This window comes from Xiphophorus maculatus, chromosome 17, assembly GCF_002775205.1.
Source record: "Xiphophorus maculatus strain JP 163 A chromosome 17, X_maculatus-5.0-male, whole genome shotgun sequence".
Classification (NCBI taxonomy): domain Eukaryota; kingdom Metazoa; phylum Chordata; class Actinopteri; order Cyprinodontiformes; family Poeciliidae; genus Xiphophorus; species Xiphophorus maculatus.
In genome coordinates, this window is record NC_036459.1 from 428896 (window position 1) to 447414 (window position 18519).

Below are 18519 nucleotides of genomic sequence, written 5' to 3' on the forward strand. Positions count from 1 at the left end.
TTTACTAACTAGAAAAAAAATGAATTTCTAGTCACCTATCATGAGATTATGCAGTAAACTTTCCAAATCTTATCAGCAAGTTTTTATGCATGTGAACTGCTTATTTAAGAGCCTCAATGAGTGTACTTTGTGTTACCCATAGAACTATAATGGTGCAATTTAGAATCCGTAGCAACAAACATTTTGGTCTCTAGATGTGCAACACAGCTGTACCCCAAAAGGCATACAAAGTTTTGATTAAAAAGGGACACATAAAATATTTGTAAAATCAAATCATATTAAATTCTTAAACAAATTGGACAACAAAATGAAGGATTTGATGGTTTACAGACCAGCTGGTCAATACACCACAAATATCTGACTTAACTCACTTAAATCGTCTGAAATCTCAATTTTAAATGTCTTAACTGCTTCCCCCCCCAAACAAGACCCTGTTTTCCCCTTCAGTAGATTTAAAAGTGCATCATCTTTAGAAACCAGAATTGAAATCACCTTGGACAGTTTGAAAACAATTGAGAAACACTGAAAAATGTTTTTGTAACACAAAAATCGATGTTTATTAGATCCTTATCTGACATCGTAAACATGAACTGCATTCATCATACTTGCATAAAACTCCACAGTTCTTGATTAAAAAAAAGAATCTCATACTGTGTCAAAATATTTAGTAATCCACAATAAAATGTTGGGTTACACCACATAAACCTTTAGTGCATTTGTAAACAAAACAAAATTGGATTTTAACATAAGATTAAAAAACAAAAACAGAGTCCTACGTGTTACCTTTTGTCTCCTCATGAAAACTAAGTTTATTTTGAAAGCACAACATATTTCAGTTCTGCCTTGTGTACAAAAATAATCTTCCTGCAAATCCTAAACACGGTAGAGGCTTCATACACTCATAGATCGATGTGGTCATCCTGTATGAATCCAACTAGCAAATTAAAATTGCTTAAACTCAAAAGCAGCAGGTTACAAACATGATAAATTTTAAAAAAGCATTTTTTCCAGTTTACACGAATTCTCTGGACCTCTTGATGGCACAACAAAGCATCATGCTGAAGATCATTCCAAAGATCTGCAGAAAAATAAGTGGGCACAAGTTACTTCTGAAAGATTTATCTGAACAAAAATCATATATAAAGATTAGCCGAATGAGGATCAACTGTTGCCTGCAGGAGTTTTCATTTAACGTTTTTAATTTTTTAAAAGTAGTAATTGGATGTATTCTCAAAAATACTGATTATAGTATTTGGGTTTTCATTTAGGATTTTTCTGCTCCTTCTGCTAAAGGACAAAATTACTATTGTGTCAATAAGTCTTGAACAAATACAACCTGGAAAGTTATCCAACAGTTATATTTAATAATTTCGGGCAACCATGAAATATGTCCCAACAACCTCATCAATATTAAAATTTTACCTCGCTGCAGGTTTAATCCCCTCATGGCAAACTTCATACTTTTATGAAATGTTACAATGAATGAACCAATCATTTAAAAAGTTTTTTAACTTATTGTAAAAAGTGCAGAATTTCCATTTTATTAGTGGAAAAGTTAACCCAAATGTATGCTAAAGTAGCATTTTCACCCATGTAAAAGCTAAGTTAAAGTTGTGATAAACTGGGAGTTTTTGCCAATGGAAAGGCTGAGCCAAATCTTTTAAATTACTTTTTTTTATCTAGAAACAATAGGCTGAAAGTTAGCCTAGTTAGGATTGTTTTACCGGTGGAAAAGCTAAGCTAAACCTTTGCCATATTAGTATTTTGACAAGTTTAAAAGCTGAGCCAAGTGTGTTTTTACTTGTATCCATTGGAAATGAGCTTTTTAACTTGTGGAAAGGCTACAAGCTATCCCAGTTAGGATTTTTTTTACTGGACAAAGGTAGATATTTGTTAAATTAGTGTTTTTACTAGTAGAAAAGCTGAGCTGCTGTTTTATCTTGAATACACTTCCTTATTAGTCTAATGCACTAAACATCAGTGTAGCTTTTAACTGTCAGTGCTTTCTTTGGTAGCACACTCACCATGATGACTCCGATACCGATCCCAACGCCCCCAATGATGTGCAGCTTGTTGTTGAATACTTCATCGATGGCTTTTGGGCAGCTCTGTAAGAAAATAAAAAGTTGTGTATTAAGTAGATTTCTTACTAATGGACATTGTTAAGCTTTTTCTACCTTAATATCTACAGATTAAAGAAACTGGAGAAAAGTCAGAAACAGTATGAAATGCATTTTAAAACCTGTTAAAACTCTATAAGTTGGGTTGATGTTTGTACATTATACCGTTCTACAGCCTTTAAACAAAATCCAGTTTTAAAAGTTTTACTTGGGGAAGACGATCATTGCTTCAAATTCATCTCAATACCGTGGTAACGAGGACGGCCAGTCCTTCCTGCTTTGGACAGATGTCTTTGGCAGCATCGAACAAGCTTCCTGTATTACCGCAGCAGTTCAGCTGTGAAACGGAAACCATTCAAAGTCTAAGCCGGTTGGTCATTTGTTGATGACTGGATAAAGAAAGAGGAATCAGGTGTGGGCTCTCACCCCAAAGTGGATGAGGCGGAGGGTCTCCTTCAGCGCTTCCTGTTTGGTGGTCTTGTAGTTGTCAAAGGTCTGCTTATAAAACTCTGTAACTTCCTCTATCACCTGTAGAGACAGGAAAACTTATGCAAAACTTTAAGTTTTTGTATATCAGTGTGTGGGGTTGATTTATGGAATGGATTAAATGATGAGATTAAAACAAGTATAAAACACAGGAGCTTATTGGAAAACATGTTGCATAGGATGGACCAAAAATGCAGATATTGAAAATCTATAAATAATTGCACATTTAAGGATCAGAATTTGAAGGTTAGGTGTCATTCAATGTAGGAATAATTTAATTTAACCAAATAATTTATTTGGTTTGGGGATATTTAAATGTTTGCGGGTTATGAGAGAAGCAGGAAATACTAAGATCTTGCGTCTTCTGCTTATTTTCGAACAAATTATGGAAAATTGCATGTCAACGGGCATGATAATGTGTTGTATTTTTTTCTGTTTTTACTTTGTGTTTGTTCAAAAATAAAATACATTTTCACATCAGATTTATAATATCAATAGAAAACACGTCCAATGATCTGCCATCGGGCTTCAAAATAAAAGAGAAAATGAGAACAGCTCGAGTGTTTGAGCTACAAAATGCTTCAAATTGACAGGAAATTTGAAAATATCACTAAGTAATTATGTGTTATTGGAAGAAATTGATGATATCCAAATACCAACTGTAAAGTATTAAAAAGGGAAAAAATATACCTACTGTATATTTTAATTGCATGTTTTTATTCTCACCATGCTTCCAACCACAAAGAAAATAACCTCTTTGCAATCACTGCTACTGGTGTTTAAAAAATTATAATAAATATGCAATGAAATGCTAAAATCATGATCCATTTTCAGATTTAGAACCCGGCCCTGATAAATACGGCACCAACTTACTGTTGGACGGGCCCACATTTCTGGATCAACAACTTTTTTATTGCCCATATGTGAAGTTACAATGTTTGGAGAAACTGATTACAGCAAATGAACCCCCAAAAAATTCAAACTAAAAACCACATGACTGAAAATGATTAAACTTTCGATAATATTCCATTTCATTGGCGAGAAGTTTTTACGGTAGGTTTTCGTTTTACCGTGTGTGTGTTGGAGAGGCCCCAGATCCCTGCAGCCACTTCAGCAGCAAAGATGATGAGCAGGAAGATGAAGAACTAGACCAAGAAACAAAAATTGATCTTTTTTCAAACTACTACTTTTACCACCTTACTCTACTGTATCCCTCCGTGCAATTGTATTGATCTATTTGCATTTATTTGTTTATAAGCTGATGGCTGTTAATAAGATGAATATAATTTGTATTTCTTTATATAAAAAGCAATGACTTTTCCCTTTAACACTTTATATCAAAATAAACAGCATCTTCTTTGCTAATTGGATTATTTCCATGTTGTTTTCTGTAAAGAAAGACTCACCAGTCCCAGCATGCAGGGCGACTCTTTAATGGCTCCACAGCATCCCAGGAATCCCACCACCATCATCAACCCTCCTGCAGCAATCAGCAGGTACACACCTGAGGAAACAAGCCGAGTCTCTGAGAGGGTTTACAGAGATTCATGCTGCGAACATGCAGGAAGCAGAAAGTACACATAAATAAAAACAGCTTCAACAGCATGCTTGAAATCTGGAAAAGAAATATTCTCGCACCAGAGTAAGTATTACAAATTAATGTTTTCAAGCCGTTTCTTCCATTAATTAGGATGATTTTCACCTTACAGCTAATCAAAACATTAAAGATTAGATTATTAAAACATGATTTCCATGCAGGAATGTGGGATTTTATTTAAAAAAGTATCTTGAATATCCACCTAATCTTGTTATTGTGAAAAGATGCCATTAGGAAAAAAATGATTTTTTAATGGAAAAGATAATAAAGCTTTTCCATCAATAAGAAAATAGGCAGCTGCTAACTGGAAACGTTTATGAGAAGTTCACTAAATATTGCTTTTGATAAATGGAAACATTAATGAAAAGCTAGTTAAATAAAGCTTTTTTTGCACATAGAAAAGATAAGGTTAGCCAAATACTTTTTATACATTTTAAAAGCTCAAATAATTGTTTTTTTTAAAAACCAGCCAATCCCATTGTTTTAAATGGAAAAACAGTTTTACTTATTGTTACCAAACCGTCAGCACATTTCTGCAAATCTTGACTTATTTAATTTTAAAACACATCTGGAAGAACCATCATATTGACCACATGTTGCAAACATTTGTGCTTTTTGAAACCAATGATCTCTCTGCCTGTGGAATAAAACTTTATATATTCAAAAATGATTTTGAAAAGTAAAGTAAATGGCAAAATTGGAGCTTACTGACGAGGCGTCAGCTTTTCTGAATTTCCAATTTCCAGATGGAGGAATATTTCATCACCATGTTTTCACAAAGCCAGATCTGGATTTCTGAACCACAGAAGGGATTTAGAAACAGTGACGATGGTTGGATGTTTTCTTGGCTTTCATGTGGATGAGTCATAATTCAAGGATACAAAAATTAAATGTGGGAGAATAATAACCATCACCACTCTGAAGCTGTAATTAAGATGTTTATCATTTTATTCCAATCCTCTGTCATCCTGCGTCCCACTTGGAGGCGGGGGCGAGTCTCTGGGACGGATCCGCTGAGACGTCAGGAGAACAAAGACCCGACTGTCCTGCTGTGAATAAAGATTTGTGTGTGTTTGGAAAGCGCCGGCAGGTCACAGGCCCACTGTGGACCGCCCTGGATTCAGCCGCTCTGCTGCAGCTCAGTCCGTCACAAAACCATCAACTCATTTAGGAGTTTATAAAACAGACCAGAGATGGTCACAAGAGAAGGAAGCGGTGATGGTCTGTGGAAGTGAGCGAGTCGTTAAAACGAATTAAACACCAAGACTGGAGCAGCAGAAGCAATGGTTTAAAGATGGACGTTTGTCAAACTTGGGTTTATCCTATGGAGTATGAGGGACATGTTCATTTTTTTACATATAAAAACTATTTTAAACCTTACCAGTGAAGAAGACGGAGGGCGAGTCTTCTCCTTCAAACAGTGGTTTGGTCCTGGAGTCGAAACGAAGCCATAATCCCACAGCCAGAACTCCGGTTCCTGCAAGCTGCAGGAAGACGTCAAACCCGAGTCATGTTCTGATTTTATACGCTGCAAACTTCATATCAGCCGTTCCTAAAACATTTCATGTCTAATGTTCAGCTACAAACACAGCTGGCAGCATGGCTCTCAAAGACAAACGTTAGTTTTGGAAAGAAAACATTTTAAATATCCAACATAAAACACACACAACCAAAACCATAAATAAAATGGATTATGATGACTAAACAAAATTGCCATTCAAAAAATATCACTAAAAGTTTCCCAGAAGACAAATTGACCTGACAATAAATCACTTCATCATATGATACATTTAAAACGAGCTCAACTTTTTAAAGGACATTTTGTTTGCAGAGTTTTCATAACTCGTTTTATTTGTTGTTTATTTTTAAATGTTAAACTTTACTGATCTCTGAGAATGATTTTATATTATGCCATTACCATAATAATATTTAAACAATGACATTGCGAAATCATTTAGCACAATAACTTCTGAGACAATTTATTATTGGGTTTATAATAAAGTTTAAATAAGTAGAAATTTGCTCTGCTGAGCTTCTGCCAAAGTCTGGTTGAAGCTGCAAATCAAAATGAGAAAAATCCTGAGTTTTGCAAAAACTGATTAACTGATCAAGTCACCTGAACCTCAGGAGAAAAACCCAACAGGTTGACTGGTTTACCCTCAACACAAACCGGTTTAAAGAAGAAAACCAGTTGGAACATGCACTGGAGGAATTCCCAGGTAAGAATGTGGAAGGTCAGAAAAACAACAAAACTGCATTTTATTAAATTCGGTTGTTGCTGCTACAGGTGGCACAACATTAAAATCTAATGATCTGAAACATTAAATTATGACAGAAAAGCAAAAATAGAAGAAATCTGTAAAGAATTGCAGACAGTTTCATGCCTAGTCTCATTGAGTTGACAGATTTTTTAATTCGTTCCAAGAAGCAATTTAACAACCGTTTCTCAAAACAGATTAACAGTCATTTGTCTCCTCCACACAAACAAAACTGACTCACTGTCTCCATGGCAACAGCTTACATCATCACCCAAATAACCGCTGCAACATCCCGCAGAATGACTGATGTGTGTGGTGGAACTGGGAGTTTCACATGAAGTAAAGCAGCTTATGAATGTTTTCAACTCTGAATGAAAATTAATGAAGTGGAACCTGAAAAAAAAGGTTCATGAAGCGTTACGTTATCCTTACTGATAAAGATTCAAATCTACATTTTTCAGTTGAAAACATGAAATGCAAAAAAAAAAAAAACATTTAAATGTTAATGTGATACTTTCTACATCAAAGCCCTCTGGGAAATAAACTCAGTAACATTTCTCTCTGTTCCTCATCTTCACATCAGCTGACCGTTCTAGTTTTGTTAAACTAATTAAGTTTAACCATTTCCTTTGTTAGATATCAGCACCCAACTTTTACAGCTAGCAGCAGTTCAATGCAGGATTTATTTCTGAGCCAATTAAAGTTTGTGTTAGTTTTATAACCTTAAGATAAGATAAGATTTATTTGTCATTGTCATCAACAGATTACAACGAGATTGAGATTTGCTCGACTCGAGTTAAGATGCAGGTTATGTGTATATACATAATATACAAAGATAAATAAATAAATAGTACAAAATGAGAAATAAATAGACATCAGAAGATGGTTGCAGCGCCTGGAGGTGTCACAACAGAATATACATTTATAACAAAGTGGTGTCAAGAGCAGAAGTTCTTATGCCTTTGAATTTAGTGCCATGATTGCCATCGGGTAAAAACTGTTTTTTAGGCGATTTGTCCTGGTTTTTATTGCTCTGTATCTCTTGCCTGATGGCAGCAGCTGGAAGAGACCATGGCCAGGGTGTGAAGAGTCATTTAAAATGTCCAAAACTTTCTTGTGGAGCCTGGAAGTGTAAATCTGTTCCATAGTGGGGAGGGGGCAGCCTATGGTTCTCTCTGCTGCCCTAACAACCCTCTGGAGCGCCTTCTTGTCCGCAGATGTGCTGCTGCCGTACCAGACACACACAGACCGTACATGAGCACACTCTCTACGGAGCAGTGATAGAAGGCCTGCAGCAGGTCTGAGGAGAGACGGTTCTTCTTGAGTATTCTCAGAAAGTACAGTCTCTGCTGTGCCTTCTTCAACAGCTCCTTGGTGTTGGTGCTCCAGGTTAGCTTGTCCTCCAACTCCATGCCCAGAAACCTGAACACTGGGACCCTCTCCACACAGGTCCCACTGATGGTGAGAGGCTGGATGTCCGTTTTGTTCTTCCTGAAGTCGATCACCAGCTCCTTTGTTTTGGAGGTGTTGAGGAGCAGGTTATTGACTTTGCACCACTCTGACAGCCGCTTCACCTCATCCCTGTACTCCAGCTCCCCCTTCCCGCCTGAGATGAGACCAACAACAGTCGTGTCATCTGCAAACTTTATGGTCTTGTTGCTGAGGTGGTTGGAGACACAGTCATGAGTGTAGAGGGTGTAGAGAAGTGGGCTGAGCACGCAACCCTGTGGCGATCCGGTGTTCAGGCTCAGAGCAGTGGAGGTGTGGGGGCCCAGTCTGACCCTCTGGGAGCGACCTGTTAGGAAGTCCAGGATCCAACTGCAGGTGGCTGATGGGAGCCCAAGGTTTGCTAGCTTGGACACCAGACGTTGGGGAAGTATAGTATTAAATGCTGAGCTGAAGTCCACAAAGAGCATTCTGACGTAGCTCCCCTGCTTCTCTAAGTGGGTCAGGGCAGCATGAAGTGCTGTGGATACAGCGTCCTCTGTGGACCTCTTTGCTTTGTAGGCAAATTGGAGAGGGTCCAGCTCAGCAGGCAGGCCAGCGAGGATGTGACTCCGCACCAGTCTCTCCAAGCACTTCATGATGATCGGTGTGAGTGCCACTGGACGGTAGTCGTTCAGGGTGTTGATGTTGGTTCTTTTCGGCAGGGGGACAATGGTAGAGGACTTTAGGCAGGGAGGGACAGTGGCTTGAGACAGGGACTGGTTAAAAATCTTTGTGAAGATTCCAGCCAGTTGGTCTGCACAGTCTTTAAGCACCCGTCCCGACACACCGTCAGGTCCCGCAGCCTTCCTTGGGTTCACCTTCCTCATCACCTGCCTCACCTCACTCTACTGTGAGAGCAGAGCTGCTGTGGACAGGCAGCTGTGGTGGAGCTGTGGTAGGTGTCACCTCAAAGCGGGCAAAGAAGATATTCATCTCCTCTGCCAGGGAAGTTGTTCCCTCCGTGCATGGCTGGTTGCTGGACACCCTGCCACACCTGCCTGGTGTTGTTGCTCCTGAGCTGCTTCTCTATTCTCCCTCTGTGTGATGCATTAATATAATTAACAATACGAGTCAAACGGTTCTTCTCTGCTGGGTTCATGCTCAGAAAGGAGAACCAGTCCAGGCAGATAAAGGTTAATTTTACCAGATAGGAAATTCTTACACTTTATATTACGGCAATAGATTATGTGGAAATCATCAAATGTATTTATCAGCTCAGCATTCTTAGCCACAAACTGACTGCTGGAGTCGTGTCCTGCTGAAAAACAAGATGTGAACATGGCGAGTCATGAGAGCAACCAGAAGAAGATTACTGCGGCCCCATGCGTCAGACCTCACACTCCCTGTTTAACGCTGTTAATGATCAGTTAAGACAACAAGACAAACGTAACAACTGTGGATGGACGTAAAGCAGAAACAAAACACTGTTCCTGTTTGAACATGCAGGTTAGTAGAAAAGGCCCACAAGGACAATTGGAGATCAGGCTTTGATTTCTCAACCAGAACCTGATCAACAGTTTAACCACCATCAACTAGAACCAACATATTTTACTTAATAGAGTTATTTGCATTTTAATCAAAAACTAAGATAAAATAAACAACATTTTTAATTAAAATCATTTTTGTTTCTAAATCATTGAAAAAAATTGACATATAAGCTCAACAAAGATATTTACTGTTTTTAATCTGTTATTCAACCATCAGTTTGGAGCAAAGAGTTTCAGGAATCCTGATCATTCAGGGAACGTCTCCAGAAATGTGGACTGGACGCCAACATTAGCATTAGCAACATGTTTAGCATTGAGATGCTATTTTAGTTGGTCACCAGACGAAAGCAGCTGGTTAAAGAAAACCTAACCAACAAGTCAACATTTCACCGTTTAAACTGCGGTGAAAAAAGTTCATTACGTAGAAAAGGAGGGAACACGAGAAATACACAAAACATTTCATTATTCCTCAAAAACCGCAGAAATGTTTAAATCTCACTACAGTTTGAGCATCACAGCAAAACATTCAAGTTACAAATTGTACAAATCTGTTCAATAAAGAAATTTGGTCCTTTAAAAGATCATTCTAAGCCAGAAACATTGATTCACCTCTGAATTATTAAAACAAAGATGTAATATTTTCTGTCAAAATGTTTCTCAAAAATAGCTAAAGACGTAATAATCATCATGGAGTGATGAACCTCATCCAGGTTACTGGGAAATCTGGGGCTCCCCAGTTCTCCCAGTCTGACCTCACAGACAGTTTGTGAAGAAATCAGAGCTTCAGGTGAAGCAACATTATTAACTTTGCAACATGGAAAACTGAAGATTTTCCATCATGTTTTAGTTCAACGTGAGAGAAATAAGCAGAAAGCATTTTATTACAAAACCTTTAGTTCTGAAGATGTTTCCAGTCATCATGGATCAACATGACTATAAATCACAGTTTAACACCAACAGTCTGTTACTCAACACATCTTTCAAATTAGTCATTTTTATGACTCAACCATTTTCTAATTTCCTATTTGACCGAGAGTTATGAGAATATTAGAAATAAGCAGAAAAAAGTGTTGGTAAAATATTTTTCTTGGGTGATTTTGAGTTAAAACCATAAATGCAGGAGGAAGAAAGAAAATCAAGTAGATTCAGGTTTACAGCAAACATTTTCACAAATTAAAATAAAAATGGAGGCAACACATTATTAAATCCTACAAGCATGAAAACAAACATTTAGTTTGATAAACAGCCACAGCCTAAAGTGTGAACCGTACCAACAGGCTGCGGTCGCTACGTACCCAGAACAGGAAGTTGAAGACAAACATGACATATTTGATGCACTGCATTCCATTCATGGCTCCTAGTTTAGGATTTAACTTTCCTCAGCAGAAAATACGAGCTTCCAACTCGACACAAGAGGAAAAATGAGAATCTGCTCTCAGGCTAAGGGAACCAAACCTTTGTGACGCTCACCTGGGAAATGTTGGGGGAGGAGGAGGAAGTACCTGGAGGACAAGGTGTGTCTAACATGGAGGGCGGAGAGAACTGACTGGCTTCCTACTAGAAAACAGAAACCTGCTGCTGAACAGCTCAGCCTGCAGGTGGAAGCAATTAACCAGCAGAACCGGGCCAGAACCAACATTAACGGCCCAGTGGACGATCTTATCAGGAATGACTAAACTAAACACAAAACGTTTGTGTGAAGAAAAATGTCTGAATGTTCATGAATGAAAGGAATGAAGCTCCAAAAATAAAGAAACTAATTATAAACTAACCAATAAAACATGATCATTTCTCACTTTCATTGGAGTTTACAAAAGATCACAATAAATAGATATATTATTTTAAATGAATAAAAAACAACCACTTCCCCCCAATTTTTTTGTTTAGGAAATAAATGAACCAGAGACATTTATAGTTAAAGTTATAGTTTATAGTTATAGTTTATAGTTATAGTTTATAGTTATAGTTATAGTTTATAGTTATAGTTTATAGTTATAGTTTATAGTTATAGTTATATTTTATAGTTTATAGTTATAGTTTATAGTTATAGTTTATAGTTTATAGTCTATAGTTTATAGTTATAGTTTATAGTTATAGTTTATAGTTATAGTTTATAGTTTATAGTTATAGTTTATAGTTATAGTTTATAGTTATAGTTTATAGTTTATAGTTATAGTTTATAGTTTAAGTTTATAGTTATAGTTTATAGTTTATAGTTATAGTTTATAGTTATAGTTTATAGTTTATAGTTATAATTTATAGTTATAGTTTATAGTTATAGTTTATAGTTTATAGTTATAGTTTATAGTTATAGTTTATAGTTATAGTTTATAGTTTATAGTTTATAGTTATAGTCTATAGTTATAGTCTATAGTTATAGTTTATAGTTATAGTTTATAGTTATAGTTTATAGTCTATAGTTATAGTCTATAGTTATAGTTTATAGTTATAGTTTATAGTTATAGTTTATAGTCTATAGTTATAGTTTATAGTTATAGTTTATAGTTATAGTTTATAGTTATAGTTTATAGTTATAGTTTATAGTTTATAGTTATAGTTTATAGTTTATAGTTATAGTTTATAGTTATAGTCTATAGTTATAGTCTATAGTTATAGTTTATAGTTATAGTCTATAGTTATAGTCTATAGTTATAGTCTATAGTTATAGTTTATAGTTATAGTTTATAGTTATAGTCTATAGTTATAGTCTATAGTTATAGTTTATAGTTATAGTTTATAGTTATAGTTTATAGTTTATAGTTATAGTTTATAGTTATAGTTTATAGTCTATAGTTTATAGTTTATAGTTTATAGTTATAGTTTATAGTTATAGTTTATAGTCTATAGTTTTAGTTAGTAGTTATAGTTATCGTTTATTTAGTTATAGTATTTATAGTTTATAGTTATAGTTTATAGTTTATAGTTTATAGTTATAGTTTATAGTTATAGTTTATAGTTATAGTTTATAGTTATAGTTTATAGTCTATAGTTTATAGTTATAGTCTATAGTTATAGTTTATAGTTATAGTTTATAGTTTATAGTTTTAGTTTATAGTTATAGTTTATAGTTATAGTTTATAGTTATAGTTATAGTTATAGTTATGTTATAGTTTATAGTTATAGTTTATAGTTTATAGTTATAGTTTATAGTTATAGTTATAGTTTATAGTTTATAGTTTATAGTTATAGTTTATAGTTATAGTTTATAGTTATAGTTTATAGTTTATAGTTATAGTTTATAGTTTATAGTTATAGTTTATAGTTATAGTTTATAGTTATAGTTTATAGTTTATAGTTTATAGTTATAGTTTATAGTCTATAGTTATAGTTTATAGTTTATAGTTATAGTTTATAGTTTATAGTTATAGTTATAGTTATAGTTTATAGTCTATGTTTAGTTATAGTTATAGTTATAGTTTTAGTTATAGTTATAGTCTATGTTATAGTTTATAGTTATAGTTTATAGTTATAGTTTATAGTTTATAGTTATAGTTTATAGTTTATAGTTATAGTCTATAGTTATAGTTTATAGTTTATATAGTTATAGTTTATAGTTTATAGTTATAGTTTATAGTTTATAGTTATAGTTTATAGTTATAGTTTATAGTTTATAGTTATAGTTTATAGTTTATAGTTTATAGTTATAGTCTATAGTTATAGTTTATAGTTTATTGTTATAGTCTATAGTTATAGTTTATAGTTTATAGTTTATAGTTATAGTTTATAGTCTATAGTTATAGTTTATAGTTATAGTTTATAGTTATAGTTTATAGTCTATAGTTATAGTTTATAGTTATAGTTTATAGTTATTTATAGTTTATAGTTATAGTTTATAGTTTATAGTTATAGTTTATAGTTTATAGTTATGGTCTATAGTTATAGTTTATAGTTATAGTTTATAGTCTATAGTTATAGTTTATAGTTATAGTTTATAGTTATAGTTTATAGTTTATAGTTATAGTTTATAGTTTATAGTTATAGTTTATAGTTATAGTTTATAGTTTATAGTTATAGTTTATAGTTATAGTTTATAGTTATAGTTTATAGTTTATAGTTATAGTTTATAGTTATAGTTTATAGTTATAGTTTATAGTTATAGTTTATAGTTATAGTTTATAGTTTTTATAGTTATAGTTATCGTTTTAGTTTATAGTTTATAGTTTATAGTTTATAGTTATAGTTTATAGTCTATAGTTATAGTTTATAGTTATAGTTTATAGTTATAGTTTTAGTTATAGTTTATAGTTATAGTTTATAGTCTATAGTTATAGTTTATAGTTATAGTTTATAGTTATAGTTTATAGTTATAGTTTATAGTTATAGTCTATAGTTATAGTTTATAGTTATAGTTTATAGTTATAGTTTATAGTTTATAGTTATAGTCTATAGTTATAGTTTATAGTTATGTTATAGTTTATAGTTATAGTTTATAGTTATAGTTTATAGTTTATAGTTATAGTTTATAGTTATAGTTTATAGTTATAGTTTATAGTTATAGTTTATAGTTATAGTTTATAGTTATAGTTTATAGTTATAGTTTATAGTTATAGTTTATAGTTTATAGTTATAGTTTATAGTTTATAGTTTATAGTTTATAGTTTATAGTTATAGTTATAGTTTCTAGTTTAGTTATCGTTATAGTTTATAGTTATAGTTATAGTCATAGTTATAGTTTATAGTTATAGTTTATAGTTATAGTTTTTATAGTTTATAGTTATAGTTTATAGTTATAGTTTATAGTTATAGTTTATAGTTATAGTTTATAGTTATAGTTTATAGTTATAGTTTATAGTTTATAGTTATAGTTTATAGTTATAGTTTTAGTTATAGTTTCTATAGTTTATAGTCTATAGTTATAGTTTATAGTTATAGTTTATAGTTATAGTTTATAGTCTATAGTTATAGTTTATAGTTATAGTTTATAGTTATAGTTTATAGTTATAGTTTATAGTTTATAGTTATAGTTTATAGTTATAGTTTATAGTTTATAGTTATAGTTTATAGTTATAGTTCTAGTTATAGTTATAGTAGTTTATAGTTTATAGTCTATAGTTATAGTTTCTAGTTATAGTTTATAGTTATAGTTTATAGTCTATAGTTTATAGTTTATAGTTTATAGTTTATAGTTATAGTTATTAGTTTATAGTTTATAGTTTTATAGTTATAGTTTATAGTTATAGTTTATAGTTTATAGTTATAGTTTATAGTTTATAGTTATAGTCTATCGTATAGTTTATAGTCTATAGTTTATAGTTTATAGTTATAGTTTATAGTTATATTATAGTTTATAGTTATAGTTTATAGTTATAGTTTATAGTTATAGTTTATAGTTTATAGTTATAGTTTATAGTTATAGTTTATAGTTATAGTTTATAGTTATAGTTTATAGTTATAGTTATAGTTATAGTTTATAGTTTATAGTTTATAGTTATAGTCTTATAGTTATAGTTATAGTAGTTATAGTTATAGTTTATAGTTATAGTTTATAGTTATAGTCTATAGTTATAGTTTATAGTTTATAGTTATAGTTTATAGTTATAGTCTATAGTTATAGTTTATAGTTTATAGTTTATAGTTATAGTTTATAGTTATAGTTTATAGTTTATAGTCTATAGTTATAGTTTATAGTCTATAGTTATAGTTTATAGTTTATAGTTATAGTTTATAGTTTATAGTTATAGTCTATAGTTATAGTTTATAGTTATAGTTTATAGTTATAGTTTATAGTCTATAGTTATAGTTTATAGTTATAGTTTATAGTTTATAGTTTATAGTTTATAGTTTATAGTTATAGTTTATAGTTTATAGTTATAGTTTATAGTTATAGTTTATAGTTATAGTTTATAGTTTATAGTTATAGTTTATAGTCTATAGTTATAGTCTATAGTTATAGTTTATAGTTATAGTTTATAGTTATAGTCTATAGTTATAGTTTATAGTTTATAGTTATAGTTTATAGTTATAGTTTATAGTTATAGTTTATAGTTAATAGTTATAGTTTATAGTTTATAGTTTATAGTTATAGTCTATAGTTATAGTTTATAGTTATAGTTTATAGTTATAGTTTATAGTTTATAGTTTATAGTTATAGTTTATAGTTTATAGTTATAGTTTATAGTTTATAGTTATAGTTTATAGTTATAGTTTATAGTTATAGTTTATAGTTATAGTTTATAGTTATAGTTTATAGTTTATAGTTATAGTTTATAGTTATAGTTTATAGTTATAGTTTATAGTCTATAGTTATAGTTTATAGTTATAGTTTATAGTTATAGTTTATAGTTTATAGTTATAGTCTTATGTTATAGTTTATAGTTATAGTTTATAGTTATAGTTTATAGTTTATAGTTATAGTCTATAGTTATAGTTTATAGTTATAGTTTATAGTTATAGTTTATAGTCTATAGTTATAGTTTATAGTTATAGTTTATAGTTATAGTTTATAGTTATAGTTTATAGTTTATAGTTATAGTTTATAGTTATAGTTTATAGTTTATAGTTATAGTTTATAGTCTATAGTTATAGTTTATAGGTTATAGTTTCTATTTATAGTTTATTAGTTTATAGTTATAGTCCTATAGTTAAGTTTATAGTTATGTTTATCGTTATAGTTTATCGTTTATAGTTATGTTATAGGTTATAGTCTTTATAGTTTAGCTATCGTTATAGTTTCTAGTTTATACGTTTATAGTTTTATAGTTATGTTATAGTTTTATAGTTTATACAGTTTCGTTATAGGTCTATGTTATCGTTTATAGTTTCTAGTTCTCAGTTTTAGTTATAGTTTATAGTTTCTCGTTTATGTTATAGTCTATAGTTATAGTTTTATGGTCTATAGTTATAGTTTATGTTAGTTTATCGTTATAGTTTATAGTTTATAGTTTCTCGTTTAGTTTTATAGTTTATTAGTTATAGTTTATAGTTATCAGTTATAGTTTATAGTTTATCAGTTATAGTCTATAGTTATAGTTTATAGTTATAGTTTCTAGTTTCTGTTATCGACCCGTCATGTTTGAGTTTGACCTTATTCCAGGTTTTTAATGGTTTATTTGAATCATTGTAAATATTCAACATTCATCTTTAAACATGAGTTTGATGTTTGAGCTTCTCTATAGAAATAATACATTTCCTTTACATTATTTGGTTTTGCTGCAAAGAAAATGATAAAAAGAGGATTTTTATTTTACTGGTAAGTTTTCTGCCAAAAAAATCTCAGAAATTTTTTAATTAATTTGAGAAATTTTCTAGAAAAAAGTCAGAAATTTAAGATTAAATAGAAATAGAAAATTTCAGTTTCAAAACTTAAATTTTCCTTGTTTTATGAATTTTAGATAATTTACGGCTTTTGATGATTTATTTGAATTATTGTAATTACCCAACAATCATTTGCAATAATTGCTAGAAGTGAGATTTGGTTTGAAATCTTGAAATATTTGACCTGAACAGATTATCTTTCAATTATTTGTTTTCTTTCTGCATAAACGTGACAGATATTGGTTATGTATTTCATTAGTGAGCGGATTAACCAGAAATAAAGACTAAAACATTTGGAATGGATATCTTGGTTTTAGTCTTTATTTCTGACGGTCTCAGCCTCTACAGGTGTTTTCTCAGCCCAGTGGGCGGCTGCTGGTTGAGGGAACTGGAGCTGCTCTCTGTTCCCAGTAGGCCCAGTTCAACCAAACAACAGCAGCTTTGTTTCCCAGCTGCTGCAGTCGGTTCACATTTCTGCTGCCAGCCAGATAAACCAACTAATAACCGTTTACTGGAAATATAACCTGGAAACATCGACAAACGGAACATTTTCTGCGTTAACTGTTATTGTAGAGAAGCTGAACTTTAACCCTGGTCATGTTTCAATGTTAAAGGTGGGAGGGGTCAACAGCGCCCCCTGTGGAACTCATCAGAACTACAAACACATTCTTTGTGTTTGTATCTCAGAAATTGAAAAATTGCAAGAAAAAAAATCAGACCTTTTGAGATTAATCTCAGAAATGTATTTTTTTTTTTTTTTTTTACGAAATTTCTCAAAATAATATCAAAATGTTAAATTGTTTTCTAGCAAATTTTCTGCTTTCCAAATTTAGTTTTAAAAAAAACTTTCTAGAAAATTACTGAATTTCTTTGGAGAAAATGCAATGTGCTACTACTTCAATATATTTTTAGTCAAGTAACAAAAAGTCAATCAGAAAAGAGTAAAAAAGTATTTGGTGAGTTCAAACCGTTTTTCTTTAAACAGATTTAAAGAGGAGCAGCAAAAGAAAATGTGGTGGATTAGCAGGAAGTCGTCTCTGCCGTTAGCATGTTAGCATGAGACTCTCATACAGCAACAGTCTTCAGTCAGAGTCCTCTTCAGATTAGCTGCCACACTGACTGCTACAGGAGTCATTTATAGATGAATTCAACATGTTTTCAAGAAAAAAACGGGATTTTTGCTGCTGTTACAAGGTCATATAATTGCTAGAAAAAAAAACACCAATTTTCCACAATAAGTAAATTAAGATATTTGTCAAGTTTCAAAGTAAAATGCCAAAATATTTCCCACACACATCAATATGTACAAACCCCGTTATTGTTCCAGTGCCCATAACGTTATGCCATACCATTTATGGTTAATAACTAGTCCAACATTAAGCTTAATTCACAGTTTTATTCAAGTTTTTCTTCTCCGCTGCTAACTGAAAAACAAACGTCCGTGAAATGACCCACGGCTGTAAAAATGAAGTGATAAAGCTAAAGTCAAATGTCAGTTCATCGTTTCCTTTAGCTTAAAAAATCTCCTAATTCCGTGTTCACTCACCCAGAAGACAAAGTTGAAGATGAAAATTGCGTATTTGACGCACAGCTCCCAGCTGGACAGGACGGTCATCTCTGCGGCGTCCTCGGACTTTTCAACGGGGAGAAAACGGAGAGAAGTCCAGCTGTTCAATCTGCAGCCTGCGCGGCTTCACTTCGGCTGCGCTCGGTAACTTCCGTCAGGACTCGGCGGCCGCCTCCGGTTGAAGCTGGGAGGAGAGAAAATGAGGTTTCTGGGTTTCAACTCCTACAGAAATACAAGAAAAAAGTTTTTTTCTCCTTTGTTC

The 18519-nt window shown here is 31.8% G+C and overlaps 1 protein-coding gene across 2 annotated transcripts; it reads right to left on the reverse strand.

The window, feature by feature from the left end:
* Positions 1 to 530: 530 nt before the first annotated feature.
* Positions 531 to 18451, reverse strand: cd9 (CD9 molecule). Of its 2 annotated transcripts, none has more exons than XM_023349728.1 (8): positions 18237 to 18451; positions 5585 to 5687; positions 4013 to 4110; positions 3677 to 3751; positions 2547 to 2648; positions 2368 to 2457; positions 2025 to 2108; positions 531 to 1078 (listed from the first exon to the last, which is right to left on the reverse strand). In XM_023349728.1, exons 1-8 carry the CDS (start codon positions 18303 to 18305, stop codon positions 1013 to 1015), a joined length of 687 nt encoding a protein of 228 aa, XP_023205496.1. In that variant the 5' UTR covers positions 18306 to 18451; the 3' UTR covers positions 531 to 1012. The 2 variants fall into 2 exon arrangements, with proteins under 2 accessions (XP_023205496.1, XP_023205497.1); XM_023349729.1 differs by lacking the exon at positions 18237 to 18451 and adding an exon at positions 10732 to 10933.
* Between the last annotated feature and the right edge of the window lie 68 nt (positions 18452 to 18519).

What these genes read in the sequence shown, in the direction of transcription:
- cd9 (XM_023349728.1), bottom strand. Translation starts at nt 18,305, where the DNA reads ATGACCGTCCTGTCCAGCTGGGAGCTGTGCGTCAAATACGCAATTTTC. An exon ending in GCCTCTCCAACACACACACG is followed by an intron (nt 2,649 to 3,676) that starts GTAAAACGAAAA and finishes CTGTCTCTACAG; the next exon opens with GTGATAGAGGAAGTTACAGA. An exon ending in TCCGCCTCATCCACTTTGGG is followed by an intron (nt 2,458 to 2,546) that starts GTGAGAGCCCAC and finishes TCCGTTTCACAG; the next exon opens with CTGAACTGCTGCGGTAATAC.